Source organism: Hyperolius riggenbachi, chromosome 3 (assembly GCF_040937935.1).
Source record: "Hyperolius riggenbachi isolate aHypRig1 chromosome 3, aHypRig1.pri, whole genome shotgun sequence".
In the NCBI taxonomy this organism is placed as follows: domain Eukaryota; kingdom Metazoa; phylum Chordata; class Amphibia; order Anura; family Hyperoliidae; genus Hyperolius; species Hyperolius riggenbachi.
The window spans coordinates 233,532,890-233,552,925 of NC_090648.1; the positions used below are offsets into that span (position 1 = coordinate 233,532,890).

The window sequence follows — 20,036 nt, forward strand, 5'->3', positions numbered from 1 at the left end:
AAAGTTTGTTGCTCTCTGAAAATTGGTAGAAGTGGTTAATGTGTGTGTCCCTTCCTGAAAGGTTTAGAACTTATAATGCTCCCACTTAGGGTACGTACAGACATACGATAACGATCGTTCGTTCTGAACGACGAACGATGTTAAAGGAGGTATCGGCCGATGATCGTTTGAAGAAAGGCTACTTTGAACATCGTTCGTGTACGAACGATCTTGGAACGAGCGTTGCGTGCGCAACATGATGTATAAACTGATTTCAAACACAAGTGTCAAAAAGAACTGTTTGAGCATGTGCAAAGCTTTGAGAACGAACGATCAACGACCGATCGTTGTACAGACATTACTTTTTGAACGATGGTCATTGGAAAAGATCTGGCAGAATGGATCGTTCTTTACCAACAACATATCTCGTTGGTCGGTCGTTTTAATGATCGTTAATGCACTTTTTACGAACGATCGTCGGGCAATGCCGTCGGTAACAATCGTTTTAAACGACTATAGTCGCATGTCTGTACGCACCATTAGTCATGATGCATGAAGTGTCTGTTTTCTGTGTAAGGTGTGGGGTGGTGTAGGGACTAGATGGTGGAGACACATTGTTGCATTGGACTGACTTCCACAAAATACAGCAATTTTTATGTAAAATAAGATCCTCCATTATCCTAACAGTAGTGGTTTATGTAACATATTGTTTGCATGGATTTAAGAGTGCAAAAGGGTGATATTTAGCATGTGTCACTTACTCTGAAGAGAACCATGTAACTGTGATGAAGTTGTTAATGTGTGATCTGTCTAAAGTCTGTGTGTGTGGTGGTGGTGGTGGTGTGTGTGTGTGGGGAGGGGGGTTGCTTATGTTCCCTTAATTTCTATACTCTTCTTCACCCATACCTTTTTTGTTGACAGGATTACTGTCCTTCAAAGCATGAAATTGGGCATTGATGTGAACCGTCATAAAGAGATCATTGTTAAGAGTGTATCTGTTCTGTTGTTACTGCTACTTAAACACTTCAAACTCAACCACATCTACCAGGTGAGCTGCACATCTTTCTGCATTTAGAGAAGCATTGGCAACATCCTATACCAGAAGCATTGCTTTATTCTTCCTATATTTCCTCTTCGAAAACTAATGAGTGGGATGAGCCTATATCTCTTGATCAAGTTTGAATGGTCTTTTACAATACATCTGGAAAATCTACTGATATTTCCCAACTTTCTAAATATCAGGTAGGAGACAGAAGCTGATTGACACTGAAAGGCAGCAGCAGTAGTGATTGAGGACAGTACCCTGTTGCAGATTATGTTGTTTAAAGGATACCTGTTATTATGAAGCTATGGAGGCTGAACTCCTACTGGTTAGACCCCTGGGCCCATATGCAATTCACTTTTTCACCTGACTTTTCTCCCGAGATAATTTTTATCTTCAATTTATAATAACTTTTTGGCACTTTTCAACTCAAAGTACCAAACGGTAGGTGAAAAAGTACTGCTAAAACTTATTTTTTTAGCATTTTCTTGCTTTTTAGTGGCTTAAAATGCATTTTATCGACAAGTTTAAAAATATCACCCAGGAGAAAACTCAGGAGATAAAATTAATTGCATGTGGGCCCTGGTCTATGTAGCTGACCAGCTCCATTGTGATTGGTTTGCAGGACTTCCTCATGATTGACTCACAGCTCCCTTCAGAGTTGTTGCTGCAGTCATGTTGTTAACATTTTCCAGCAAGGTGCCCCCCTCACAGACAGCCACACATCCTGCCTGGTGCTGGATAAGCATGCTCCTGTGCTTCATAGCACTGTTGGCAGTGGCTTCAGAAGCACTTTTGACTTGTCTGTGAGGCCGAGATGTGCCATTATTTAGTGCCTGGCAGGATCCTGCCTTCCAGGCTACTTGTTATGGGAATACCTCACCACCAAATGTTATCACAGTAGTCACTGTACTGAACTGTAATTTGACATTCACAGGCCACAGGAAACTCTTGAGCACCACATTTTTGCTGGTCTCTCTGTAAAGGTGCTTACACAGGCACAGTTTAATTGGCCAATTTTACCACTTTCACAAAACGGAAGATATCAACGCTGTCAGTATACACATAACTTATAACAGCTTTATTGACGCACTAGTAGTAAGTATGATACCACATATGGTGGTGTCTGATACTACTAGTGTGTCAATAAAGCTGGTTATAATTTATAAACATAGTGAGAGTGGTGGTATATTCTGTTGTGAATGCATTATATATTTGGTATATCACTGCTACTGCTATTAGCAGTTTGCTACTCTATTAATTGGTTGAGTGGAACTCAGCAATATTTTAGAACCATTTTTCTACCTCCATGTAGTATGAGAGGTTTATTACTCAGTTTGCTCATAGTATTCAAAATGTGTTGACCCTCATACTACATGGAAGTAGTAAATATGGCCAATCAAAATTGCATGTGTGTGTGCACCTTAAGGTCTCTGCAGGAATGAGGACACCTGTTTGTGAGTCTCTGTGCCCAACTATGGGGTGGTCTATCAGATGGACAACCTGGCAAAAAGTGCAGGGGTAGAATACTTGTCTTTTTCCTTACGCTTATTTATTATTTAAAAGCATCCCATGCACTGGAAAGGTATATGTCTAAAAAATGATTCGACGTTATCTTTGTTTACATAGTGGAATGGATAGCAGACTGCTATAAGAGGAAACTTGTCTGAGGAGTCACATGACAGTGGAGTGGTGAGGTAGAGGGAGCTTTACCACCTTAAAGCGGAATATAACCCTGCATTTCAACTTTGCTCTAAAATATTATTTACAGCATATTCTATGCAAAAAGCATTTTTTTTTTTACTAGACCAGCATTGGAAGGGTTAAACACAGAGGTTTAAAGGTCCTGGAGAGATATGCAGAAGTTCAGATAGATACATTCTATTTAGTTACATGTATCTATTGATAAACAGTTACACACTCTTTGGCTGTCGTCCAAGCTCCTTCTCAGTCAGAGAGATGAGTCACATTCAACACTTAGATACATTATGTAAACAAAATGTATCTATTTCAGCTTCGGATGCATCTGCAGAAATCTAAAGGAACTTTAAAGCCCTGTGTAACCCTTCCAATGCTGGTCTAGTGAAAAAAAAAATGCTGGTTGCATATAATATACTGTAAATAATGTTTTAGAGCAAAGTTGAAATGCAGGGTTATATTCCGCTTTAATTATGGCATTTCCAGGAGAGACTTGCTAGGCATGTTTTTACTCTGCAGATATCTTGGAATTCGCTGCTAATTGCACAAAGAAGCATTAGAGGAGACCTTTCTTTGTTTTGGATGAAGGCAGTGACAGGTTTACTTTAAAGCCAGTATTCAGTAGAAATCTCGTCCCTTTGTGTACTACAGCGATTTGTGGACAAACACAGTGCCCATACTTCTGTTTTGCAGTTTGAATATGTCTCCCAGCACCTGGTGTTTGCCAACTGCATCCCTCTCATCCTGAAATTCTTCAACCAGAACATTATGTCCTACATCTGTGCCAAGAACAGGTGGGAGCAGAGTGTTTCACCTAGATTTTATTTAGTGACATAAGCAACTTCTTGTCCCGAGTGTGTTAATATGATTTCCCCCTTTTAGTACTGAGGGTAAAAAATTCAAAGCCACATACTGTGCAGTGACTAAAATAGAAATTGATTATTACATATTTTGAGTTTAAAGTCTGCCTAGAATAAATGCACAGATGTTAGTATTGTTGATGTACAGCTCGCCGGGCATAAGATGTTGCAATCTATGCCAGTCCTGCCATAGCAATTATAATTGAGCCGACTCTTGCACTTGGTTTGTTTGTTTTCTTTTGTAATGCATCAGGACGAGTGAGGTAATCATAGGCAGGATATATACAGGGTAAAGATCTGTGCTCAAGCTCAGGGCTCGATTACCTTCCACAGCAGTTATATGAGAGCAAATAAAGCTAGATTCTGAGAAGATGAGCTATAGACCACAGAGTGGGAGGGAGTCACACTCACATTGGATTGTTCAGTTCTTTATAGTATGGAGATTGAAGTTAGAGAAAATACACCATAAGCTGCAGTAAGATTGTGATGCCAAATAATAAGCCAGTCATCATGGATTCAACCAGTCAGCCTCAATATATTCAACAAAGTCATTGTTATCCATAACTCCGGCAACTGGAAGTCTCAACTGACCAGCATGCCTGAGGTATAACGGGGCTGAGCTTTTGGGGCAATGGGAGGAGGGGATGTTTCAGAGCAGGAACTACTCACTAATCGTCTGGCCACCTTCTTTAACGCATTCTACACCTCGCAGCGGCTTTCTGGCGTCCATGCATGGCTCCCGGCGTGTCACAATGCGGGTCAAGTGACGTGCCAGGAGCCATACACTGAGGATGCAAGAAAGCCTCTAGGAGCTGCAGGATTCATTGAAGAAGGTGGCTGGATGATCTGTGAGTAGTTCCTGCTGCTCGGTTGGAAGGTAGTGCTTTTAATGCCGGTTCCAGCAACCGGCAAGCACATCCATCAGGCAATCCTTGCCTGTGCCAGATACCAGAAGTCTTGCTGTAGTTGAAATAAATGTTTTGAGATGACTATAACCCTTTCAGCCTTTCTCAACCTTTTTACCCTGGAGTAACCCTTCAAAGAATTCTCGGGTCTCAGGGAACCTCTGCATTAAAAGGGGAAGAGGGGATTTATTTTCTAGTAGGATTAATTATTAAAAGTGGGTTAGGCTAAATACTTTTTTTTCTATTGTTATAGTCCCCATTCCATGTTTCTCCTTTTGCAGGACACCTGTAAAACCCGTATTTGTGCTTTCAGAAAAGGGACCCCTCAGGGCCCCGAAACAATTGTCAGCTAGTGTTGTAGGCTAAATGATGGAATAAAACTACCTTTGTACTGGTGTGCTAACCTAACCTGGACGTTTACTTCATGTTTAGTTTAACTAGTGAACACTTAGGCCCGGTTCACATTAGCGTTCGCTATCAGGATTTTCCGGATCGGATCCGGAACGCATACTGTACAAACGGAACGTACGTTCCGCATAGCAATGTAATGTCTATGCGGACGTTCACACGCGTCCGTTCCGTACGTACCGGAGCCGGATCGGATCCGGACTCCGGACTCTTTTCCAACATGCGCTATTTTTTGGGTCCGGATCTCCGGCCCACGCATCCTGACCGGAGCCTGACAGCACCATCAGGCACACAGAAACCAATGGGGAACGGAAGGCACAGAACACACTGCCTACAAAAACCTGACGTTCTACCCCACTTCCTATGCGTATCCAAGCGGCCATTTCGGATGGGGACACATGGGCCAAGCATGTCTGGAGTGGAGCAGCAGTGACAGACTTGCTGGAGCTGTTTTGGCAGAATGTCGGAGGTGGAGGCGAGGCCTACAGCGGAGGAACCTGATTCTACAGGTGCACCAGGTGCACCTTCTGCTGACCCCAACATTTTTTTATTTAATTTCGCTATTTTTTGCCCACGGATCCTGATGGCTGCCTGATGCAAACGGACCGGATCCTGATCGGATCCTGATCCGAACTGTACGGTTCCGATCAGGATCAGGTCCTGATCCGATCAGGATCCGATCAGGATCCGGTCCGTTTGCAAGGCAAAAACGCAAGTGTGAATGGGGCCTTACAGCACCTGCTTTTTGTTTTAAAGAAAATCCATGTGACATTTTCAGAAGTTTGCAAAGTCTTTGTTACTAGTGGCCCTGGTGTTAGACCACAATCCGTTTCTTCTCTTGCTGGTCATTCCCTTTTGTCACTCTTCTCCCAAACTTTAGTTATTACCATGCTTCTGTCACACATTTTACATGGTACAATACAAGCATCATTTGAGTTAGATACTCAGTGTTGTAAGAGTCTACTTGAGAGCAAGTATGAAAGTAGTCAAGAGTAACTTAGTAATTAGAACTATCAAAATGTAGACGTTTGAGTGCACAGTCCATTCCTTTTGTTACAATTATGGTGGATACTTCAATACTTTCAGGATCCTTACTAAGAAACTCAATAATCCATTTTGGATGGATAGGCCTTTATGTAAATCTTTAAAATAGCTGCAGTAGTTTTTTTGTTTTGTAATGAAAGGAAATTACCACGATTACTGTTTGACCTTATTTTTAATTCCTTCTTCAGCATCTCTATTCTGGACTTTCCATCATGTGTGGTCCATGAGTTGCCTGAGTTGACTGCAGAAAGTTTGGTAAGAAACTGGGAATCAACATTGCAAATATAAGCAGAAATATACTTCTGGTGTGCGTGTGTGTGCGTGCGCTGCATTTAGCTGACACCCAGTGGCTAGTTTTGTGTACTGCAGTGAGTACCAATGGATTTGTCCTAAACTGTTTCTAAAGGGGTTTTGAATCCGGATGATCTAAATCGCTGGCTAATAGTGTAGCCTTTGGATCTAAGGTCTTCAGGCTCCCACCTTGTGGCTAATATAGTACAATATTCTACTAGCTCTAAAGTGTTTATGTGAAACGTTTTCCTGTCTACTTTATTTAAATACATTACTATTTATATAGCACTACCATCTTCTGCAGTTTTTTTCCAGAGTACATAGTTAGGCCACAAACTGTCCCACAGAGGAGCTCACAATATAATGCATACCACAGTCCTCCTAGCATGATGTGGCCTGACTATGTGCTCTGGAAAAGATGGCAGAAGATGGTAGTGCTATATAAATAGTAATGTATTTAAATAAAGTAGACAGGAAAAATAGTCAAAGGCCACTATTTGGAAGAAACCTATTATCAGTATGTATTGAGGTGTAGAAGTATTTATGACATGTAATAACACTGACAAGCACTATTTTCTTACAGAAGTGACACTAGATAAAACCAGATAAATGCATACAATGTAACTTCTTAAACTTTTACACATTCTATTTTAGATCTTTCTGCTTTTATATTGTCCTGTGCTCCTCTCATTACAATCTAAATATGTTTGAAATCAATGAAACATTTTTTTTTTTTTTTGGGGAGCTTACAATGTCAGGCAGATTCATACAGGACCATAGCCACTTGTATGGCAGTCTATATAAATTACAATAGAAGTCGTATAAGTGTGTGAGTCTGGCTGCCATAACAGACTGAAATAGGGCTTTTCTGGATGACCACAGAGTAGGCTGTTACAGTAGGCAAGGTAGGATATGAAGACCCTGCCTATTTGAGCTTTAGGAGATGTGGGAAATGAGGTGAGATGTTGTGAATACAGCAAGTGGTAAAATGGGAAGTGCAAGGGTCTAGGCTACGTTACTGGTGGTTATTTGATGATTGTAAGCCTTTGGGCAGGGTCCTCCTCCTTTTGTGTCCTACCTGATCATGCACCTCCATTACTGTGCACCCATGCTATGCATTTGAGTGAACCTAACTTGCCTAATCTCCATGCTCCCCTCCAGTGACTGACTAAGCATTACCTTGTACTCATACTGTGCTGCGTGATCTGATCTTCTTGTATTCCTGTATTGTTGTATTGCTGTATGTCACCCCTAAATATTGTCTGTAACCTAAACTAATGTACAGCACTGCATAATATGGTGGCGCTTTATAAATGCAATAAATAAATGAGAACAAACAAGTTTAGCATTAGTAAAATATGATAGCGGCAACGGTTGAAATTATAGCAAAACCCTGAGGAAAAAATGAAAATCTGTTGAAGTATTTCGCCAAAAAGTTAGCTTGTAATGGCCTCTGCAGAGCTCTGCTCACTAGTCATCTTCCTCAAGCAGAAATACTGCACATGGCCTTGCAAATCCCTGACTCATGGAATTATCAGTACTAAACACTTACGTCTGATCATTGCACTGTCAGTTGAGGGCTGCAGCTGTGCAGGGGATGGTGAGTGTAATAGGAAGCAGAGTGATGTATAGATAGATAATGTCAAGCTGTTAAGCCGGGGGCCATGTTACTATGCTGTACACAATCATGGAATTCCCTTTCATGGGTTTTCAGCACAGGACTTGTGTAAAGCATTATGAGTAAGGGAAAAAGGCAAGGAAGGAAATGCTATTAAATACATCTCTGTCCTTTCAAAGCAACCCTGTATCTTTCTAACTGTTAAAAATATTCGCTTCCCCACTGCATAGATATACTGTATTGGTGTCACATTGACGCCACACTTGCCACATCCAAAATGTCTCTAAAACCTGTGCTACCTACTGTACACAGCATCTCCTAAATACTCATTCCTGTCCTCAGAAGCTATCAAACTGCCAATACATACTCTCGCCATTTCTCATCTCGGTTTCTGAAGCACTCTTATAGAAAGCTCCTAGCTAACAAAACTCTCATGGCTACAATCAACCAAGAACGCATGAATACTACAGCTAGACTTGTGCACACTTTCCACTACTCCTTATCGGCTACCTGTTTCTCCAAATCTCAACACTGGCTTATATTTCAACTCAGAATGAAATTGAAGCTACTGTTCTTCACCTTTCATTCAGTTCACAGCTCCTGTCCCAGTTACATTTCTGAACTCCTGCTAATGTCCAATCCAAACAAAATATTTATTGGCATGTCCAAATACATTTAGCATTGCCAAAGCAAAACATTTGCGTTAACATGGGAGGGGGTGGTTGTGGGATTATAGGCATGGGGAGCAGGTGACAGTAGAAGGGGTATATAGTCCACAGGAGTTGGGAGGGTATATGGGGCTATAAGGGGTTTTATGTTCCTCTCAGTTGGTGGCAGACAGTGACCTATCAGGCTGCTATTTGCACCGTTGTTTCCTCTTTCCCAGTAGGATGTAGAGTTTCCTCTCCTCATCTGTGAAGGTGAAATCTGGGCTGTGGGCGGAGAGTCTCAGGAAGTGGGCAGTCCTCACAAGTGTGTTTTTGCTGCAGTGTAGTAGGAAGTGGGCCTCATCCTCCAGGGCCCTCTGGTTACTATACCTGCACAGTGTCTGTTCCCGGGCCTTCCTTGTCTGTCTATCTCTGCCACCTTGTCTCTATCTCTAAACTGTGGATGCAAAAGGCAGTACAGCCTCAGGGTCTGTCTTTGGGGTGGTGTAGCCTCTCCAGATACGGGGCCATTGTGTACTCTCTCTCCAGTGATCAGTAGACTGTGAGTTTCTCAACGTTCTGTATGACCCTCCTACACTTTCTCTAGGTATCACGCCTTGCAGCTTTCTATAGTCTGTTTTATTTGGCTTTTGTCAGGCTGTGTTGGAGATCCTGGCTACATACACTGCTGGCACGTTGCTTCAGGGCACATAGTGTGTCCTGGGCCCTGTGGTTCAGTGGGGCTTTATGGTTGTAGGTGCTGGGGCCTGCTGTTTGTATGTGCACCCAGTATGAGAGCACCCTCTGCTGAATAGTCACATGTGGCTCTTTTTTTTTTTTTTTTTTATCTGAGGGCACATTTGTACTGCCTCTGTAAGTGGTCGTGGACTTCCCTTAGGTCCTGGTTGTTTGGGTCTCTGTGCTTTTGGTTGGGGGCTGTCCTTAGAGAAGGGAGGGAGCTGCTTATTTTGATCCCGATATGGTTTTCTCCTCATTTGATTGCTTTGATGTGCTCTGTAAGCGGGGCTTAGTTTCAGGTAATACCTTATATTTCTATGGACACACACGTTCCTGTGCTGTGTGTCCTCCTGCCTTCCCCACTGTGCTGCCTATTCCTCTGCTGGATCCCCCTCTTGTGTGCCTGTGTCCCCCTTGTACCTTTAGTGTCCTCCTGGTGTCCCCTCTGTACCCGTGTCATCCTCAATCCCTTGTCCTCCTGTGTCCCATGTTCCCCTATGTTTTCTGCATCCTCCACTGTCCCCTTGTCCTCCTCCTACCACCCATGTCCTCCTGTTACCCCCAGCTCCATGCCACACTGTGCCCCGTGTCCTCCGATGTTCCAATGCATCCACTCCCCCCAGCTCCATGCCACTGTGTCCCTGAGGGGAAGAAGTACGGCAACATTTGTTTCTACTGGAGCCGATGGCCTCACAGGCAGGACCATGGCTCCATTATTATGCCAATGACTGCACTCACTGAGTAGCAGCGAGTGCAGTAATTGGCCCAATGACGGAGCCTTGGTCTGGTCTGAGAGACCATGTGCTCCAGTAATAACATAAGTTGCTATACAATTTCCCCTTACTGCCGCTAGGGTTACTTTCGGGGTAGGGCTTATATTTCGAACCTGCTGGAAATTCCTGCTAGGACCTACTTTTGCGGGACGTCTTAATTTCGGGGAAACCAGGTATTGTGGGTTTCACCTCACTATGCTACATAGCTTGATGAGCTAAGTTCTGTTTTCCACCATGATGCTACTCCCCATTTGTGTTGCCATTGTCGGGCAGGTGGCTTCTTCCACGATTGCCATGCTTGTGGGCTTTCTCTCCAGTGACAGGTTATAGTGTCTTTTTTACTCATCTGTTCCTATCTATGGTTTCAAGACTTCACTAAGACTAAGACTGCTTATCCTGCCTATTATCACAAGGGAGGGTATTTCAAATTCACCTTTAAAACCTACTTCTTCAAAATTGCTTATCTTTACCAGGAAACCACCAATTCTTAAAAGAATCACGCATGCATTGTGCACACCTCAACTGCTGCCCTAAGCTACTGCCCACACTAAGCCACCTGTGCATATTTACAGTTAGTATATAGAATGAGTTTGAAAAAATACTGGTCAATATCCATGTAATATAAAAGATGAGTTGCTAGGTTGTCATGGTGATCTCTTAGCCTCCGTGCCTACGTACAACTGTGGATTAGTATAATAGATTACTGTATTAACTATGTAAGTACATTTTGTATTTTGACAGGAATCGGGAGACAACAACCAGTTCTGCTGGAGGAATCTCTTTTCTTGCATCAACTTGCTGAGAATCCTCAACAAACTTACCAAGTGGAAACACTCCCGCACCATGGTGAGTATGTCCAGTACAGATCAATGCTGCGCAGAGCTCAACACTGACTGCAGGGCTCAGATAACACCTCTTTCATGCATCTGCTATCATGATGCACAGTTACAAGAATATTACATATAGGATATTAAGTGGATTAAAAGATCAGATGCCATAGTTTAGAGAAAAAAAAGTTTGAATACCCTGTGATTTAATCGTTTCACACTATGAACAGTGTTGGTGTATGCATTTTCCACATGCATTTATTGAAAGCTTTCACGTGCATTAAAATGTGAGCAGCCACAAATAATGAATTTCAGTACAAAGACTGTGGACAGGCATTTAGAAAAAAGGAAGTAGCTGTGGTGGTGGTCATAAAGAGCAGTGGGAGGAGTCTGGTGATTGGTGCTGACAGAGAAATATTGGATAGTGCTGCCTTTTTTTATGTGGGTGATGGTGGGATTGGGAGGATTCTAGAAGGTTTTCCATCCAGAACAATTGCATTATCATCAGAACTGTATATGGGACTACAGGAGCCAGGTAATTTTAATAGATCCATTGCACAATGTACAGATGTACATTATACAAAACACTGTGCATTGCTAATTAGTGCAAGTGTGATGTTTTGTGCATTAATAATAGAGGCTGTAGTAGGGCTTTCACAATGGATATTGTCATGAACCTAAATGTTTGAATTTTAAGTGAAAATTTCTCTAGTTAGACAAATAGATTTATAACCCCTCACAATACGCCCACTAATTTGGTTAATATTAGACCAAAGAGATTCTTGGCTCTGTACATCATTTGGTAATTGCTTATTATCTCAGCATTTTTGGATTTGTGTACTATTAGAATTTTCTCCTCCATGTTCATTCCAATGTTCCTGTGCTAGAAGGCTAACATTTATTATTACTATTGATTTATATAGCACCAGCGTCTTCTGTGGCACTGTACATCAGCATGCAGGGTATAACAATACAAAGGATCGATACAAACAGTTAATACAAGACTAGGATGGATTGCAGCTGATGCAGTGAACAAATCCACTACAGATTTTTACACAGGGGTGGGAGGTTTGCACACACATTACACAGCGTTGTGAGACAAAAGGGGAAGAGAGCCCTGGCCAAAAGGCTTCACAGTCTAAAGTTTAAAGTGGACCCAAATAAAAAATACAAGATTTCAGAAATGAAATCTATTTTCTAAATTCAAATAATAAATAGCAGCCTTTTTTCAGCTGCATGATGACAAATATAAAATATTTTACATTTATTGGAGGAACCCCTCCCTTTCCTTTCATATTGCCGGGACAGAATCCGGCCAACTGGTGGAGTATGTGGTGTCCGGCAAATGAGGAATTGCTAATGGTTGCCACCTGTCAGTGGCGGACACAGCCAGCAGTGGGCCCCTGTGCAAAATTGTAATTGTGGGCTCCCTATGACCTGCGTCGCGCCTAGCGCGCCGTGGCAAAATATGGGCGTGGCTACAACCTGCGGCGCGCGAAGCGCGCCGCGGCAAAAATTAGTGGACAGAACCTGCGGCGCGTAGCGCCGCGGCAAAAAAATGGGCGTGGCAATGACCGGATGAGGGCGGAGCTAACTGTAACTTAAAGCGAACCCGGGGTGAGGGTTTATTTCCTTTTAAACAATACTAGTTGCCTGGCGGCCCTGCTGATCTATTTGGCTGCAGTAATAAACTGAATTACACCAGCAACAAGCATGCAGCTAATCTTCTCAGTTCTGACAATATTGTCAGAAACCCCTGACCTGCTGCATGCTTGTTCAGGGTCTATGGTTGAAAGAATAAGAGGCAGAGGACCAGCACGGCAGCCAGGCAACTGGTATCGGAGCAGTGCTTTTCAGCGCTGCTAGCTTTGGGCGCAGCCAGCGCCGCCATAGACTGTAATGGGAATCAGTCTATAGCGGCGCTCAGTGAGGAAGGTCGGCTCCGTCAGAAGACGGAGCCGAAGTTGTTTAAAAAACACAATAATTCGGCCTCCAGCAATCGCTGGAAGCCGAATTATTTCATTCCCCCACTATCCATGTCGGCCTGGAGGGGGAATAGTAATTAAAACGCCCCGGACTTGTGCAGAAGCAGGACCAGCCATTTAACAGCTGGATCCTGCGCCCAAGTCTACCAGCGCCGTATTCAAATGTACGCACTGGTATTGCTTAAAAGGAGAGAAATATGGCAGCCTCAATATTATTCTCACCTCAGGTTCCCTTGAAAAGTGCAACGCAAAGACAGTGGGCCCAAGTTTTGGTGACCCTTTCCCCAGAAAATTCACATAATTGTGCAGGTTTTCTCAAGAAAATACACATATATGCCCAGAAAATACGTGCAATCATGTCGGCAGATATGCCCAGAAAATACGTGCAATCATGTCGGCAGATATGCCCAGAAAATATGTGCAATCAAGTCGGCAGATATGCCCAGAAAATACGTGCAATCAAGTCGGCAGATATGCCCAGAAAATACGTGCAAACAAGTCGGCAGATATGCCCAGAAAATACGTGCAAACAAGTCGGCAGATATGCCCAGAAAATACGTGCAAACAAGTCGGCAGATATGCCCAGAAAATACATGCAATCAAGTCGGCAGATATGCCCAGAAAATACGTGCAAACAAGTCGGCAGATATGCCCAGAAAATACGTGCAATCATGTCGGCAGATATGCCCAGAAAATACATGCAATCATGTCGGCAGATTTGCGAAGAAAATACATGCAATCATGTGGCAGACCTGCCCAGAACATACACCTGCTAATATAAATAAAACAAAAACATTTACTCACCTGCAGCAGCAGACCTCCTGTCCCAGCCTCCATCCGGCGCGCAGCTCCCATGGGTGGTTGGGTGGATAGGTAGCCTAGTGGGTGGGTGAGTGGGTGGGTGGGTTGGTAGCCTGGTTGAGTGGGTGGGTGGGTGGGTAGGTAGCCTGGTGGGTGGGTGGGTAGGTAGCCGGGTGGGTAGGTAGCCTGGTGGGTGGGTGGGTAACTAGCCCGGTAGGTAGGTAGGTAGCCCGGTGGGTGGGTAGGTAGGTAGCCTGGTGGGTGCGTGGGTAGCCGGGTGGGTGGGTAGGTAGCCTGGTGGGTGGGCTGGTAACTAGCCCGGTAGGTAGCCGGGTGGGTGGTTAGGTAGGTAGCCGGGTGGGTGGTTAGGTAGGAAGCCTGGTGGGTGGGTAGCCGGGTGGGTGGGTAGGTAGGTAGCCGGGTGGGTGGTTAGGTAGGTAGCCGGGTGGGTGGGTAGGTAGCCGGGTGGGTAGGTAGGTAGCCGGGTGGGTAGGTAGGAAGCCTGGTGGGTGGGTAGGTAGCCTGGTGGGTGGGTAGGTAGGTAGCCTGGTGGGTGGGTAGGTAGCCTGGTGGGTAGGTAGGTAGCCGGGTGGGTAGGTAGGAAGCCTGGTGGGTGGGTAGGTAGCCTGGTGGGTGGGTAGGTAGGTAGCCTGGTGGGTGGGTAGGTAACCTGGTGGGTGGGTTGGTAACTAGCCCGGTAGGTAGCCGGGTGGGTGGTTAGGTAGGTAGCCAGGTGGGTGGTTAGGTAGGTAGCCGGGTGGGTGGTTAGGTAGGTAGCCGGGTAGCCGGGTGGGTGGGTAGGTAGCCTGGTGGGTGGGTTGGTAACTAGCCCGGTAGGTAGCCGGGTGGGTGGTTAGGTAGGTAGCCGGGTGGGTGGTTAGGTAGGTAGCCGGGTAGGTAGGTAGGTAGCCGGGTGGGTGGTTAGGTAGTTGAGTGGGTGGTTAGGTAGGAAGCCTGGTGGGTGGGTAGGTAGCCGGGTGGGTAGGTAGCCGGGTGGGTGGTTAGGTAGTTGGGTGGGTGGTTAGGTAGGAAGCCTGGTGGGTGGGTAGGTAGCCGGGTGGGTAGGTAGGTAGGAAGCCTGGTGGGTGGTTAGGTAGTCGGGTGGGTAGGTAGGTAGCCGGGTGGGTAGGTAGCCGGGTGGGTAGCTATCCGGGTGGGGGGCCCGACTCCTATCCTCCCTCCCTCCCTTCCTTCCTCACCTCGGGGGGCCCCCTCCCGATATGCGCGGCGGGAGAGTGAGCGGCAAATGCAGGAAGTCTTCAGGGCTCTCCAGGCATCCGCTAGAGGCCCAGCCGCTGAGTCTCCAATATGTCTCCAACTGGAGACATATTGGAGACCAAGCGGCTGGGCCTCTAGCGGATGCCTGGAGAGCCCTTCCTGCATTTGCCGCTCGCTCGCTCTCCCGCCGCGCATATCGGGAGGGGGCCCCCGAGGTGAGGGAGGGAGGGAGGATAGGAGTCGGGGGGCCCCCGGGAATAAAATAATAAAAAAAAAAAAAATATTAAAAAAAAAAAAAAAAAAAAAGTACTTAATGCCATGGGCCCCTGAAGAAAACGGAACTTCAGGGGCCCTCGTGCGGCGGCACGGCCTGCACGGCCGTATGTCCGCCCCTGCCACCTGTATAACCCTAGTTATGAAAAGAGAAGGGTGAAAAGCATGCACTGAAATGCTCATAGGCTTGAAGGAGTGTTTATTTATCTTTGTATGTGTCAGAGTGGTGCAACTAAATATTTTGAATTCAAATGTTTGGTTTGGGTCCGCTTTAAGGGAGAGGACAGTAGGTAAAGGGAGGTTGTTTGAGGTGGTAGAAATGGTGGTCAGTGGGGAAGTGTCCTACTTCCCCACTGACGCACGGTGGCGTAGTGGTTAGCTCTCTCGCCTTGCAGCGCTGGGTCCCTGGTTCGAATCCCAGCCAGGGCACTATCTGCAAAGAGTTTGTATGTTCTCTCCGTGTCTGCGTGGGTTTCCTCCGGGCACTCCGGTTTCCTCCCACATTCCAAAAACATACAGATAAGTTAATTGGCTCCCTGTAAAAAAATTGGCCCTAGACTACAGTACTTACACTACATAATATAGACATATGGCAATGGTAGGGATTAGATTGTGAGCTCCTTTGAGGGACAGTTAGTGACAAGATATATATATATATATACACTGTACAGCGCTGCGTAATATGTCGGCGCTATATATATATACTAAATAATAATAATTATTATTATTATTATTATTATTATTATAATTATTTAGTATTTACCTCATCTGCAGCACTGTACATAGTGTATATATAGTCTTGTAACTTGGAGTGTACTTGAATGGAAAAATACAGAATAGTTAGATACTTACCTCAGTAGAGGGAAGACTCTGGACAATTGGGGAGGCAGGATGTAGGAGGAAACGGGATTGTCCGGAGGAAATCCAAGCAGACACTGAGAGAACATACAAACTGTGTGCAGATAGTAACTATATGGGTATAACCATGAACAATAGACAACACTGAGCATGAAAGTATCCTAACAAGCTAACAATGCTTTTGATTTCAGATGTTGGTGGTGTTTAAGTCGGCTCCAATCTTAAAACGTGCATTGAAAGTTAAGCAGGCCATGATGCAGTTATATGTGTTGAGGCTGCTGAAGCTGCAGACTAAGTACCTTGGCAGACAATGGAGAAAGAGCAACATGAAAACTATCTCTGCCATCTACCAAATGGTCCGCCACAGAATGAATGATGACTGGGCCTATGGCAATGGTGAGTGTTTATCAAGGCTACATCACCCTGCACAGGTTTGTATGAAATTGGAATTGTACATATCAAATAGAAGATGAGGTACTTGCCTACTTTTTATAAGGATATTAAAGTGGATGTCCAGGTGCAGATGTAGAAATTTTCCTCTAGGGATAAAACCTTTCATTCACATGTCCTTTAAAGACACACTGAAGCGAAAAAAATGATGATATTATGATTTGTATGTGTAGTACAGCTAAGAAAAAAACCATTAAGATCAGATACATCAGTCTAATTGTTTCCAGTACAGGAAGAGTTGAGAAACTCCAGTTGTTATCTCTATGCAAACAAGCCATTAATCTCTCCGACTAAGTTAGTCGTGGAGAGGGCTGTTATCTGACTTTTATTATCTCAACTGTTCCTGGACTATTAACTTTTCCTCTGCTAGAGGAGAGGTCATTACTTCACAGACTGCTCTGAAAGACTCATTTTGAATGCTGAGTGTTGTGTAATGTGCACATATTATAGAATGATGCAATGTTAGAAAAAACACTATATACCTGAAAATAAAAGTATGAGAATATTTTCTTTGCTGCTAATCTTCTAGCAATTATTATTAGTACACAACCAATTCACTATATCATATATTTTTTTTTCGCTTCAGTGACTCTTTAAGTCCCCAAACACTCATCTCCTGTAATCCAAAAGTCCTTTCATCCATAAGTGCTCTAGTGAAAGTGTGCTAATGTGCCTGCTGTTCATGGAATCTGCCTAGTAATTGGGGGGGCGTGGCTAGCGGCCGCTCGTAATGGACGTCTTCTAGCAGAGCTCCGCCAGCCCTGACTGCATCGGCACATCCCCAGCAGCGCTAACGCCCCAAAAAGCCTCATCCAGCAACCTAGAAGCCCACCAGATTTTTCGGAAGTCTTAATGGGGGGCAAAAAAGGCAGAGATCAGATGCTGCTCAATATGTTTAAAGTGATCCTACAGAGAGCTGGAGGAGGCCACTAGCAAACTGGCCACTCGCCTCTCTAGGGAGATAAAAGAACTGGGGACTAGGACAAACGAACTCGAGCGACGTATGGACAATGTGGATATAACATTAGAGGAGCATGTTAAAGACCAAGAAGCGACCCAGGCAGACCTCCAAGCAGTTCATCTGCGTATGGAAGACTTTGAAAACCGAGCCCGCAGAGGCAATCTTCGGGTCAGGGGCCTGCCTGAGCACATAACTGACTTGACTTCCACGGTGACTGCTCTTTTCCAGGAGCTTGTTCCCAGCCTACCGATCGATAGACTCGAGTTCGATAGAATACACAGGGCCCTAGGCCCGGTAAAGTCTAATGGCCTCCCCCGGGACATTGTCATCAAGTTTACCTACTATAAGTCTAAGGAGGCAATCCTAAAGGCAGCAAGAGCTAAAGATGACCTCGAGTTCCAAGGCCACCATTATCAAATTTTTGCCGATCTGGCACCCGCCACGATTCAGAGATGCAGAGAGATGAAGCCTTACACTAAAATCCTCCTGGCCCACAACATAAAGTACAGCTGGGGTTTTCCCTTCAAACTCATGTTTTCCTTTAATAATCGGGCTCATGTCATGTCGAGCCCTGAGGAGGCCCAAAGGAAGCTGGAAAGGCTCAAACTAACGCTCCCAGCATCCTCTCCACCTCGCAGTCAAGGCTCTCCCCGTTCTCAACCGTTATGGGAAAAGGCACTACCGCAGCGGTCCTCTAAGAAGCGCAACAAGGAGACCTTGCAATCAGTGGCTCAATCCGACCCTGAGACCCCGAAAGCTGGGGCCTTATCTGATCCAGGGTGATTTTACCTGTACAGAATCGTAGGCCTTGCATTCTGGTTTCGTAGCCCGAGTATAAACACACGTTTGCTAGTTGGGATACTTTTGGAAACTGGTATCCGGGCTGGACTATGCCTATAGTGCTCCTTTAAGATCTTTATAAACATCTGATAACTTACTTGTAGATCCTATTTGTCTACAGGTTATATATGTTCCCCTCTTCCTTACCCCTTCTGTTATATGTTTAAGTGATTCTGTACTACCGGTTATGTGATGCGGACATCTGACTTGAGATCTCTAAGTAGTTAAATGTTTTTTAATGCTTACAAGCTGTTTTTTTTTTCTTTTTTGCAGCTTAGGTTGTCCTGCATCTGGAGTTCTGGTGGGAGTAACAGTTGCTCTCTCTTTTACCTCTCCCATAAGGGTAGCTACCGTTTAAATTGTGAGGGCGGTCTGGTTTGGTATATAACTATGCGTGTTTTGGGTTTGAATAGCGCTGTTATACGTTATGTTTTGATTTATTTTGCCATGCAGACAGGGTGGGGTTCTCCCTCACGCGTGAGCGATTTATTTTGTCGCTTGCTTTCTGGCGCCGAGCCTGGATGGCCCAATCCAGACTCGGGCTCCTTCAAATTTTGGTATCGCCTTCTTGTCCTGTATTCAGGACAGCTGGCGAGCTAATCTTGGGTCTCTTTCTGTTCTTTCCTTTCCTTTTTACTGTCCTCTTTTCTCTTATCTTTTCTCCCACCTCTTCTCCTGGTCCCTGGATCCCAAGATGGCGCCGGACTCGGACGCCACGGCCACAGGGCTCCGGCCTTTTTCTCTTTTTTAAGGAGGTCTCTCCCTCCACTCACCTCTGGCTTCATATCTTTGTGCGGGGTAAGAGGCGGAGGACATCGGCGGAGTCAGTCTGGCCCTGCAACAGCTACGGACCGCGGGTGGGAAGGCAGGCGAGAGGATCAGCTGTTCGGGAGCTCACGTGCAGCATGGAGTCTAGCAAGCACGGAGCTCCGCTGATCTGCCGCCGCTCCGCTGATCTGCCGCCCCGGACCATCAGGGACACTTTTCGCGCCGACCCCACGCAGGATTGAGGCCCGATGACAGGATGACTAGGGGTGAGGCCACCATCCTCCAGCCACGGAGGACGGGGCCATGCAGGCCTCCAGCGGGTCGGTGCGCCCGGCTGCACAAACTGCCTGCGGGCCGACAGCTGATCAGCTGTTCGGGCTTTTTCTCTTCTCGGGCACAGGCACTTTCGGTGCTGCCCGGCTGCTGCCCCGAGCCAGCCCCTCAGCCGCCGCCATTCCATGCTGGCAGGAGGCCTGACCACCGCCGCTTCCTGTCGGGCCTCCCACGTGGTAGTGGGTCTTTACCAGCCGCGGCCCCCAGCCTTACCAGGGTCATCTGCCACTGCCGAGGCTCGTGTCGTCCACCACTCAGCCGGGAGTACCAGCGGTCAGCCTGCTCCACCACCCACCACTCAGCCGTGAGGTCCAGCGGTCAGCCTGTTCCACCACCCACCACTCAGCCTGGAGGGCTAGCGGACTACACCTAGCAGCTTCTCCACTGGGATAGACTTTGTTGGACTGTTCTGTCTGACCCTGGGGTGCTTTTTTTTTATCCTGCAGCCCTGGGGGGGACTCTGCCTCTGTCTCTCTCCTCTTGCCCTGGTTCTTTCTCTTTTCTCTTTCCTTCCTAAGTCTCTTAGCTATTCCTGCTGTTTCTCTCTCTTTCGCTGTCCACTCTCTCCAGGACACACGGAGGGGCGCCTGGAGCTGCTGCGGAGCTGAGCGTGCGCCACCGGTAGATGGCCACCGGCTGCTCCCCTCACACAGCTCTCCAGACTCCCCCACGCGTCCGTCGTCATAACTAGTGTGCTGTATATGCTACTTGTACTACTG

General features: G+C 45.6%; 1 protein-coding gene across 1 annotated transcript in view; it reads left to right on the forward strand.

The window, feature by feature from the left end:
- The window catches only part of STRIP2 (striatin interacting protein 2), a 91,509-nt gene that overhangs the window by 48,397 nt on the left and 23,076 nt on the right, over positions 1 to 20,036 (forward strand). The window contains exons 16-20 of the mRNA XM_068275961.1: positions 901 to 1,027; positions 3,413 to 3,513; positions 6,125 to 6,191; positions 10,745 to 10,849; positions 16,157 to 16,361. Coding sequence (XP_068132062.1) covers positions 901 to 1,027; positions 3,413 to 3,513; positions 6,125 to 6,191; positions 10,745 to 10,849; positions 16,157 to 16,361 — 605 coding nt within the window. The remainder of the gene's footprint in view (positions 1 to 900; positions 1,028 to 3,412; positions 3,514 to 6,124; positions 6,192 to 10,744; positions 10,850 to 16,156; positions 16,362 to 20,036) is intronic.